General features: G+C 32.9%; 1 protein-coding gene across 1 annotated transcript in view; it reads right to left on the bottom strand.

Annotated features, from left to right (window-relative positions):
* Nucleotides 1-12,751, bottom strand: part of LOC117171002 (aryl hydrocarbon receptor protein 1) — a 164,924-nt gene that overhangs the window by 29,938 nt on the left and 122,235 nt on the right. Inside the window, 1 exon segment of the mRNA XM_033358047.1 lies at nt 5,412-5,530. Coding sequence (XP_033213938.1) covers nt 5,412-5,530 — 119 coding nt within the window.

Genomic DNA, 12,751 nt, shown 5'->3' with positions numbered 1-12,751 from the left:
TGTTTTAAATTAAGATTGCTGTGATTGAGTCCACTATTCCCCTTTTAATTTTCAAATGATACTTAATATGTATTCAAAATGGTGTTATTTTAATTAAATAAAAGAACTGATCATCTTTAATACTATAAAAGGAATCATGCAACAATTTCTATAATGTAAACTTCTATCGCTCTATACTTGAAACTCAACTTTTTAGCTCGCTGTTTAGAATTAACATACTTACTTTAAGACTTATATTATCAATTATAAGTTAAGTTTATATTTTCATCACATGCAGGAAAATTAGAGCAATCTTTTATCTTGCTAGAGAATAAATTGTAGTGAATTAAAAATACAACGGTGATAAGAATATTGCAGCCATATAAAACTCAATTGCATTTTACGAATATAGGTAACTGCTCTTTTCTGATATATAAATGAAGAAACATCTGAAAGGAAAGAAAAGTATTTAAGTTTTTACTGGCTTATCATGGAGTACTGTAATCTAATAATGGATTCCGAGGAGAGATTCGCATGCGCGGATGCTGCACTTCCATTGGTTAATACGGAGGGAGAGTTTCATGATTGAGTAGACGCTCGAGGGGTGAAGAATGAAACACGATTATACAAAGTGACACCCTTCTTTAGCTGCGAATTCTTGCAACATACATTTCAAATATGGCTGTTATTCTTTTATGTTTAAAGTGTATACGAAATATGAACTCTAGAACTATGAAATCTTGGAAATATTTGTCCTTTTGACAAATGAAAATTGAATAACGAAAGAAAATATTTTCAATTTAAAAGCTCTTTGGAGAGAAGTTAGCCTTTAATGTCCATCGTACAAGAGAAAAGTTGTAAATTTAATTCAGAACACGTATCTTGACACGCTTTTGAATAAATAAAAACAGTAAAAAGTTAGAATTCATAGGATCCTAATACGTATGGGATTTTTTCGTGATAAGTTTAGACGACACGTTTCGTTTGATACACCCTTCGGGAAATATAAGCCACGCCCCTAGAAGGACCAATCCCAGTAGCGATTCACAATTTGAGCACCCGTCCAAAGTGCAATGGACGATCATCTAGAGTCTACTGATAATACAAGAATTACAAATAACAGCAGAAGTTTCACAAAGAAAAACGCCCTTTCTAGGGATTGACTGTGTATATACCATTTTAGCAACGCTTGGATGCTCATTCATTATTATGGAGATAATTCATAATAATTTTCTTACATCAAATTTTTCATTTGAACAAACCATTAACTGATATACTGCCCCTTTTACACTGTCTGCAATTTCTTGCAATTATCTCCTGCAATTGTACTTCTGGAGCTAAGGTATCATACATGCCCATGGATAATAAACATTAAATAACCAGCGAAGAAATTTCGACCGCTGGATTAGTAGTATAGCAGAGGGTAATAGGTGGTTCGGCAATATAAGGTACGCATATAAACGTAAGGCATGAGAAAGGGTCGAAACGCGGTAGGTATCTAAGTTAAGGGAGGAAAGGAGCGCGCGATCAATACGGGAAGGACTAGCGGTGCCAGACCAAGGCGAGCCCGCGTCGCCCACCGACCTAACCTCGTATAATCATCCAAACGCCATCCCACAGACGGAACCAACCTACTCTTACCTTCGACTCACCCCTCTGCTGCACTGACTCACCGTTTGCGACTGTCTGCTGCGGCAAGCGCTACCCTTATGAATTTGCAAGCTCGATTCGGTGCGGCGTTTCTCTATGATACCGTAGATACTTTGTTTGGGCTGATTTGTGCTTTGAATGATAACATCTTTCCACAGCTTGGCTAGATAGTAGAATACCCCCCCCCCCCAGGTTACCCGAAATCGCGGCAACATCAGACGTTATTTTGGATCTGCAGAAAGATATGATCTGTAGCCTTCATGGCTAATCCTGGCTTGTTCATATGATAGGCATCGTCAAAGAATTGGGGCTTTTAGCCAAAAATCTTTGCATAGTTTTCTTTTGTTTCTCGCAATTGTATGTGTGAATAGCATGATTTTTTGTTTATAAGGAACAGATGGAAGATATTTATTAACATGCAGACAAAATAATTTGTACTGAACTAAGTAAAGCGTACTCGACCCAAATAAATATGCGGGTCTATATTTAGAAAAGTGAATTATTTTCTTGATTTTATTACATTTTATTTTCAGTTTATTTCTATGTAATTATTTAATTGGAATATTATTTTTCAGTGGCCCTTTGTTGGTCATTGTTTCCAACAGAAATCAAAATTTTCGGGTCCTAATTACTAACTAATATTAAGAGTTTGTTTTAAACCCTACCAGAAGAATTGACCAATTCTGTCGTACATCAGTGCCATATGATTAGTATTGAAAAAACTAAAAATTTTGATAAAGCTGATACTTTTTAAAATCATATCTAGTGCTGCAAAATCATAATACTCTAATAATAAGGAATTAAGATTTAGAAGTAATAATAATTTTTAAGAAGTTTAGGATTAATATTCTATTAAATAGGTAATAGATGCTTACCTTCATTGGGAGGTTAGGAATTTTTACTCCAAATGTTCTGGTATATCGCTTGACTTATTTTCATGAGGTGATAAATTGGAAATTTTGGTATTAAAACTTGAGATAATGATTTTAAAAAAATATCAGTTTTGGTCAAATGTTCAATTTTTTCAATACTAATTACATATCTCTGATATATGACAGAATCTGTGTTTCTCCTCTTGGTTACGCAATCTTCTAACTAGAACTAGAAAAAATTATTCGCAATATGTAAGTAATAATACATCAATATATTAAAGTGTGGAAGAGACGTCCCAGTTTTGGAAAAATTACTTATTAATTTTTCGACTATCAAATTCTTCATCCATATTCAAGACATAAAAAAAAACTTGGATTTAACGCCTTTTCCTATTACTCCACATCATTAAAGGGGTTGCCTTTGAGCTTTCTCTTCGATTAAAGTAGGATTTTTTATCTTTCAAATCAATAATGTCATCAAAAGACATTTCTGTTTCTGTGGAACTCAGGCCTAACAAATTTCAGACTTTCTATTTAGATTAGATTAGATTATATTAGAGTTTATTCAAGCCCTGGTACAGTTAGGTAAAAAATAATTACAATAATAAAAATACATTTGATATGTACGATAAAACTAAATTACAGTACAGTAAAGAACAGCTATAGAACTAGTCATTGAAATAACGAACGCTATATAATAAAAACAAGGTTCATATTAAAATAACAAGAGGATTACGAATAAGAAGATAGTTCAGCATTGAACCTATGCTGACCTATAAAAGTAACATTTTTCCGTACATTAGATAGCGAAAATTTATGATTTTAATCGTAACTGGGCATTCCGCGGATTTTATATTAGTAAGCAGAAAATTCTAGAATTTTTTTTTTTTTCTAATTTACACATTAAAGAAATCAGAAAATAAGAAAGTATTTCATTTCTGTGAAATTTCGTTCTCAGATTTAAAGAGAAGTGTATTTTTCTTCGACACTTTATTTTTGGTCTATGATATTGATCGATATTCAAAATAATTTGATTGAGGCAGGCTACCAGAATGAAAATTTCTGAATCTTCATTTGAACTTTAGATCTTGAATGAAATATATCGTTATGAATGCTCTATCGAAAATCCTACAAGTATTTGAGCAATTTCCTTTGCGATTCGATAAAGTTTCTAATTCATGACTCTGAAGAGCCTAGCCTTTCTGAATCGCAGTGAGGATTATCGAGAGTTGGGCTTTTCTTTGCTTGAACAGATCAATTTCCAGAGATCGCGTCTTCGCGTTTCTATGTGCTGTGAGAAGTTGATGCACTTGAAGAGAAAAGAAGGAGTACAAGCGAATGAGGGAGGATCGATTAAGGGGCATTCAATGACGTAGTGAGATTAGCGAGCAAGGGGCGAGCAAGTTTGCCGCCAAGTTGTTCTCGTGCTGTAGGATCTTACTTGTTGCTGATCATTGCATGTCTATGTTCCGCTGGTCGTGCATTCAACGTGCTTCCGCGTTGATCGTTTTGTGCGCGTACGTCGCTACTTTAATCTTCCCGCAATCTCCAGGACCGGCACGCTATTTTTTAACCTTGAACATGACATCCTACTTCCGATTGCTTCCTATTCGATTTATTTACTTATTTGTATCAGATTAGATTATATTATATTGTTTACTTCATGTATACCATTTTAGGGTTTTTACATATCTAAATTCCCCTACCAAAGGAGATCGTCAATCATTAAACCCTGCAGCTCACATACCTTCTCAAATCCTCAATTATCCCAACTATCGTAAAAAGCTTCCAAGCATTGCCTGAGGTACTGCCGGTTACCGAACAACGTGTTTGGATATATACATTCGATAGCGTACTTGAATCAAATTTTCTTATATCACTCTGACTCGTAAAAAAGATTACAGGCTCGATATTCTCAATAACCTAATTTTTGCCTGAATTGTTTATGTCAAGGGGAAGGATTTGATTGAAGAGTTGATCTGGATTTTCCACTTAATAACTACTTGTTTCCGTTTCTTGTCCAAAGTTTCTTCCATGAAAACGAAAACCCTTTCTCTGTAATTTCTCAAATCCGACTTCTCGTGCTTCCTATCTGTAGACTAAGTTGATAACTATCGATCATTATCATTAATAACTTAGCGAGAAATCTTCATTTTTTCTTGAGATTATATGCAAGCATATTTTCGGAAATTGTTTTTCAAAAGTTGAATGACCATACTAATTATTATTAGATCTCAATATGTTGATTGACATTATAAAAAAACACCCCCCAAAGCCTCGAGCGACTTTGATTTGACCACCCCCAGGCATTTTATATACCTATCAATATGATCGCCCTCAATATGGCAGAACCTTGGAAGAAAAGATTAGGATCGTGTTTTCACATAAAAGGTACAAGTGCCCGTAATTACTCAAACATTTACGGCGGGCTGGGTAATCGGAACAACTTTAAGTTTACCTCAAAGCCTGCAGCAGCTACCATTATCGAATCCGAGGCGGATTAATGACGATCAAAGGAAGCGTGGCTCCGACCTGATGTCGGAGTAAAAACCACGGGCTAATGGCCCAGGGAGGAAAAATGTCCCTCTTGAAATTAGGAAAACAGCTGAGCTTATTATAAAATCGTTAGTGCGAAACAAAAGGGCTCGTGGTTTACACACTGCGACAAAATAAACCCATAATATAAAGTGTACACATTCAATTTACATTCTTGTATTCATCACGTTCTTTGGTTAATTAACTTTATTATCCTCTGTTCGCATTTTCTATCGTAATTAATTTCAATTCAGTGACATGAGGAATTATAATAAGAAATGTTGAATGTACAGATTGTTTAGAATAATAATTTATATAAAAATTATAAAACAACTGGTATTATTTTAGAAAACTTCAGGGTAATAAATTACTTACTTGGAGAAACATTTCGCCATCGAGATGATGATGGTCATAAGCAGCGAGCGCTGCCAATTCCCTCGCTCGATAATGCGAATCATGGTGAGAGTTCTCCTCCTTGTCCTTATGCATTACCACTGTAACAAATTTACAAAGTTGAAATAAATCGTCTGCTTGTCAAATTAAAAACTCATCTTTCCTCTCGAAGAAAGGTATCATCAAGATGCTTTGAGGAAAGAAGTTACAATTATTACACAAAAGAAAGATTTTTAGAATGGCGAAATCTCTGCTATTCTTTTCGTATGTGCAAAGTATTGCAAAATACTTTAGAGTGTGAAATCAATATTGCCAACCCTTGTAAAGGGAAGGGTCTTTTCTTGCGGATCTTATTAGCCATAAAGGGATTAAATTTCAGTGCTGGCGAAGAGCCAGGTTTAAGAAACTAATACCTTCTTGAGAGTTAGAGCTAATAAGACTAGCACATGCTTATTTAGATTTTCAGATAAGAAATAATAAAATACCTAAGAAATAAATGTTCAATTACAGTTTTACGAAAAAGTTGTTGGATTAATTTATAATTGTAATTTTATGAACCCAAATTTAAACAGAATTTCAAGCGAAAAAAGTTTTGATGCCTCATTCTGAATTTTATCTTTTTTATGTAACATGTATATAAGTCTCATGTAGCTAACTTTCGCATGTAGATACTTAAAATTGCAGGGATGAGACACTTATTTGATGTCTTGTCACGTTTTGGTATTATTTAGTGGTTTGGTGATCTTATAGGTTCTAATTATGGCGCGCATATTAAATAGGGGGGAGGCAGGTGTATAAAACTGCAACGGATCTGTAGAGTATTATAGGGGCTGAAGAGGAAGTGTCCCTCACATCCTGTCACATATGTCGTGCGCAAAAGCAGATAATTCGTCTCCGTATCAAGTAGATCACCACACACCCTGATTTATGCGAAATATTAATGTTCAAAGAAAAAAATTTTTTTGGGCAATGCGGTTTGTGTTAATGCACCGCTGTTCAGAACACTAAGATAATTCAATGTTAACTGTTACAGCAAACGCGAGGGGTATACATAATTTCTGTAATAAGTGTACATAATAGGTAATTGGAATCACCTTTCAATCGGCTTGCCATTCTTTTTTTTTTGCAAAAGTGCAGAAGATTAGATACATTAACCAATTTTAGTTTTAGTTTTTTTTAATTAAAATTAAATGAAAAGACGATAATTACATTTCACAAATTGCAGGCTTCTCTGATTCTCTGATACCTTATATGTTTGTCTTTATTGAACTAATTAACGTTTCTTCTCCTTAAAAGAAAACTTTCCTGTTCACGATTATCCACGAGGGGGATCTTGTATAAAATAAAGCTTATGTTTTCAATTTTAATAAAATATAAAATAAGTCCTTGTTCAACAGCAAAGACTGTGGAAAGAAGCAATTCCTAATAGTCTAGAAATGTTGAAGATGTGATCATTTTAATGTAAAAGTTAGTTAATCAATTTTCATTCCTTTTAATTTGAAATTTTCCTTCTCTAAAACTTTTTATTCAAAATTATGCAACTGTAAATGTTTTTTATTCAAAACTATTAAATTTGAAATTGCTCTTTCTTCACTTTATAATTTCAAGTTGTTAAATCGTGAACGTATTCCAATTCGATCCAAAGTTCTTAAATTTCATATTACTCAAATTTTGATCGTTTAAGACTTAGAATCGATAAATCATTATGACTTTTCATTATGAAATTAAAAAATGCTTAATTGTTCATATTAGAAACTAAAACAATGTTGAATGTTTAATTTATCTATTTTGTCTATTTTTCTCTCAATAAAATATTCTATATATTTTCAAACGCTTCATAATTCAAATTTTCGCATTTTCAATATGATTCTATCTTTATCTGATCTTTTTGGTAGTTTTTTATTTTAAATTGTACAAATTAGAGCTTTTAAATTTTTAGATCAATTTCTGATGTATCAATTTTAAATGTGCATCTCATAAGGGTCTTGCAAACTAAATGCTCAATTTATTAACGCTTTACTCTCTTGAGTTAAATAAGAAATACAGAATATTGGCTATACTTTTTTTCCTGAAAAAGGATATTTTTGCCACTTTAGTGCCATTGACTAAACGAATCATTAGAGGTTTTTATATAAAATTAAAATATTCAGCGTACCAAAAAATTCAACATACTAAAAAATGCAGTGTACCAAAAATTAGGCTGGACTAAAAATTGGAGTGTCTATTTTGCAGGAATAGAATATTTACTTTGATTTAGATGATCGTTGTGTATACAGATCTGTTATTTTTTGCCGAACTTAAATTTTTTATCCCGGAAAATTCTAACATCAAGGAACCCTCTTTTCCGGCAAAATCTTTTTCTACTATAACAAAATTTGGTTAGATTACAGAATAGGGGCGTCACTTCTATTTCGGCTGGAAACAAAATTTTCTTTGGTAACAAACTATTAGAATCTTTAATTAAACGATAAATGAATCGATTTGATGAGGTAAACATTTAAAATTATTGTTTCTTTTGTTACTATGATGTCTCAAATATGTGTCTGTCACGATATATCGTAATGATCATATTTAACGAGAAGTTGGAAATGGGTAGTGATTTGACCAACATTATTCTTCTTACTAGTCATAGGGGTGCCTTCCTGCTCCCACGAAACGTTGGAAAAGGGTAGGGTTTTGACAAAATTATTTTTATGACCTTTCAAAGGGGTGTTTCTGGCCGTTTGCATGTCTGGACAAATCGCTTCATTTATCGTTCAATTAAAGATTCTAATCAATTGTTGCAGAAAAATACTATTTTTCCAGCCAAAAAGCAGGTGACGCTCCTATTCTGCAATTGCACCCAAAATTTTACTATTTTATCAAACAATTAAAGTTAATAATTTGTAAATATATACACAAATTGGCATTCAATCAAGAGCAACAATTACACTAATAAGGAGGGAACGACAATTCTAAATTTCTGCGCCGTTTTCGAGAAACTCGAATTTAAAATATTCGCTAAAGGCCACACAGAGTTGGGTGAAACATATTTTCAATTGTCTGATAGCTCGGATAGCAGCGTTTGGGCTTGATAACCTGTAGGTTGTGTGTTCGATTCTCAGCACCTGCATTTTTTTTAAATTATTTTTTTAGTTATCAAAATATTTGTAAATATAATTTTTTTAATCACTGTTACTTTTAGTAACAGTAAAAAAATACTTTTTAGCGACTAGTTACAGAAGAGAGATTGGTCAATTTTCAAACCCCTTATTCAGCTCTCCCTTTACAAAATTACGTTTAAGCAACTTGTCTCAGAAGAGTTACTGGTCAAATCACAAAACCCTTTTCCAGCTCCACCAAGCCAGAGGTCGAAGACTGACACCAGCGATCGGCAGTAAAACAAAAAAGGGCCCCCCATGCTTTCTGTCACTTCTTTTCCAACAAAAAAAATGTCTAAAAATATCGCGATTTTCACAAAAAAGAAGACCAACACATCCTTCCGGGTAATTGAAAATAAATACAGAGCCTATCCATTAAAGTTTGTCGTTTGAATCGCTTTAATATCTGTATTAGAACAGAAGATAATATAGTTGCACATTTTTGTACTTTCAAGCAACAATTTTTATTATTTTTTAACTTTCTCAACTGCAATTGGTTCACAACAGTTTTGCGGATACTCATGAATGTTTTCAAATTTTTCCCATGACTTAATTGTTAAGCTATAAGCCTATAGTTTTCTCGTCGATAGTAGACACAGCCATCAAAAGTATGACTTTTCTCCGTGCATTTACGTCCTTGAATTTTGTGTCCATTAGGAAGTTCCTAAAGAGTATATAAAGAAAGACTAATCACGATACTGGCGTATCACCCCCCCCCCCCTCTTGTCTATGTAGTTCGTTTGGCACGTGGCCGTCGACCCCACCTAATGGATTTCTGATATCTCTTTATTCCAACTTCCCCCTCTCGTCATATCAACTATTTTCACCCCAGGAAACAAAGTCGAGATCATTCACGAGTTTCTCACTAGATGAAGAAATCACGCAATCAGCCCAACCTCAATCGGCCAGCATTCACGCGGAAAGCCTTCAGCGATCGATGTTAAAATTTCCGCACATTTTCCGGTATTCAAGGACATCTGCATGGAAACGACTATGTTTCCTTCTTCCTTTGATCTCTCGATCTTCGCCGCTCAAACTCTCAAATAATTATCTTCTATTTCTTATTCACAGAGTGAAAGTTGTTCAGTTATTATCCAAGGTTTCTTTCTTGCCAGGAGGTCAATGATTGTATCTATTCAAAGTAGTTCTTGATAAGATCAGTCTCAACAGCTTGGAAAATATTATAGTAAACATTTTTATTGTATTTTTATTAGAGCAGTAAAATTTATATATAAAGAGGGCTGTTTATTAAATTGGGACTATCAGGGCTATATTTTGTGTCATTTATTTTCGTACACTTTAAAAGTATAATATATTAGGTTGAGAAGCCGTTTCAGAAATTCTAACCGCTAGTTCAAAAACGAATATCCTTATCACTGAATATTAACGAGTAAGTTAAAAAAATTTGTATAGTAAAATTGAGAAACAGACTTAAAAACTAATTAGTTTCTTACAATCTAATAAATTATGAATAATATATAATTAAATTAAATAAAAATTATGTAACTGAGGCTAAGCACATGCCAAAAATTAAGATAATAAAAATAGTGAAAAATTGCTTTGGAAAATAAATAACCGCATCATTATCTGGATTACTGTTAAATGTGTTTTTATTTTCAAGGAGGGAGTTTTTCATCCTTTCAAAAGTAGTAATCAACAAACGTGATTATGTGCATTTTTATAACTTTTTTTGTCATAAATAAAACAGGAGTTTTTCTTTCTGCGAACGTTCTTAAATCTCCTCTGTGATCGCTTTATTTTAAACGAATTTTTTAAATAATAAAATTTATTTACTGTAATTATATTATCAAGCATTACATTGCAATAAAATAATAACAATTTGTATAATTTTACGATATTTTTAAAATTTTTAATCAGGAACGTTCTTAGTTAATTGAACTCCGAGTGAATAAAAAGATATAGAAAGCCTGCAGGCTTTAGGGATACCTGCTAAATTTACAAAGGATTTTTTTTATGAATCAAGGCTTATTAAGACGAATTTTATATCCGTGATAAAGGTTTTTTTTGAAATCTAAAAGGCCCAAGATATTTACGAAGTGGGGTTTTTGATCTCTTATATGTTTTTTTGTTATTTAAGAACTAAAGAGTGGGAAGAATTGCGTGAAAAATCAAAAGAATGCTTATTATTTAAACCCTTCACCCTGATAGATACGTATTTTTACAAAATAAACAAAAAATACAATCCGACAAAAAATACTTCGTTTAAAAAGATTTACTTCGAGTAAAAATAGTTCAATAAATTAGTTTAATGAATCATTTTTCTTGTTTGATAAAAAAAAGTAAATTCATATTTTAGAGGAATAACCAAAATTTTAAAAAGATTGACCGCCCTGCAATTTAATAATTGTTTCCGTTATGTTGCTACACTCATGTTTCTTATTTACGAGGTGTGTTCAAAAAGTAAGGTGACTTTTCAATTTCGCGGGCTACGTGCATTCAAGTTTTAAATTTTTTGTTTTGTTGTGTTGGTACACTCGTCACGATCATATGTTCACAGTTTTGACTATATAGCTCGTGTTGTTTTTCTGGCAGAGGCGTAAAAGGTTAGAAGGGTTTGGTGTGCTCGGCGATTTTCTTCTTTCGAAAAAAATGGAGCAAAGAGTTTGCATTAAATTTTGTGTGAAAAATGGAATCCAGAAATCTAAAACTCTTGAAATGTTGAGTTGCATACGGTGAGTGTACTCTGAGTAAGAAAAATGTGTATAAGTGGTAAAAGCTGTTCCAAGAAGGCCGAGATGATGTCGAAGACGAACCTCGCCCTGGACGTCCCGGCACGTCAACAAAAGATGAAAACATTCAAGCAGTGGAAGAAATGGTGTTGAAAAATCGCCGAATGACCATCAGAGAAGTTGCTCAAGATGTTGGCATATCGGTTGGCTCATGCCATGCTGTCTTGTCGGACGTTTTGAGCATGGGACGTGTGTCGGCGAAATTTCTTCCAAAACTGCTTAATTTTGAAAGTGCTTGTGAAAGATTTTCCAACCAAAAACAGCACCCCAGTCATGCCTCAGCCTCCACATTCACCTGATTTGGTCCCCAGTGACTTTTTTCTTTTCCCAAAACTGAAGAGACCCATGAAAGGACATCGATTTTCAACGATTGAGGAGATAAAAACTGCATCGCTGAAAGAAATCAAGGCTATACCACAAAATGATTATCAGAAGTGCTTCGGTGATTGGAAAAAGCGTTGGCACAAGTGTATTATATCTGAGGGGGATTACTTTGAAGGGAACACCATAAATATTGAGGAATAAATGAATATTTTTTGAGAAAACCATAGTCACCTTATTTTTTGAACACACCTCGTATATACAGTAATAGGCCCGTCTAATAAGAAAATTGTATACTTTGAAAATATTAATTTATTTTTGTTACAAAAAAAAAAAGATTTAATAAACTAATTCATTGAACTATTTCTACTATTTATTTGATATGATTTTTCGATTTCACAACCTTGATTAAATTTAACGTAAATAAGTAAAATGTTAGTACTTATGTGTTCAAAGGAAACTTTTTAAACGTAATTGTTTTGACGGGATTTCATTTTTTGTGAGCACGTAGGAATATAAAAAAGAACATGTCCCTGCTACCCACTATATTTTATGATGGAGGCTTTATCTATAAGCAATGTTATATATAATTAGCGCAGACATGATAACACTAAATTTTAATTTAAAATTACTTACATTTTTTATGTAAGTACCTTGGTTCTTATTTCAAAAATCAAGTTTTTCGTAACTCTCCTTTTCTCACAGATGCACTTTTTACTTATTTTTGTCATGATTAATACCTCAATTCGTAAAGTGAGATGTGATTGATAAGTGTTATAATCGTAGGAATAAGATGATAAACTGCACATGACTTTTTGTTCAGTTTTTTATCGAAATGTCGATTATATATACCTACCAAGTTTGGTTAAGATATCTCATAAAACCACTGAGATATTTTACTTCTGCTATTCAACAACATTTATGTTACAGATAATAATTCCCGGTAGCGATTTTTTAATTTTTCGCATTTCGTCCTCTATGGTATATTTTTTTCCTATCGGTTATTTAGAATCTTTTTTTATACTTTTTGCCGAGAATCTTGATAAACTACAATAATGCAAAAATAGTCATTTTTCTATGTACGACTTGGTAAAGGAGTGTCTGAATTTTA

Source organism: Belonocnema kinseyi, chromosome 4 (genome assembly GCF_010883055.1).
Source record: "Belonocnema kinseyi isolate 2016_QV_RU_SX_M_011 chromosome 4, B_treatae_v1, whole genome shotgun sequence".
NCBI lineage: Eukaryota > Metazoa > Arthropoda > Insecta > Hymenoptera > Cynipidae > Belonocnema > Belonocnema kinseyi.
The sequence above is the reverse complement of the archived record's forward strand: the minus strand, read 5'-3'. Positions and strand labels throughout refer to the sequence as shown.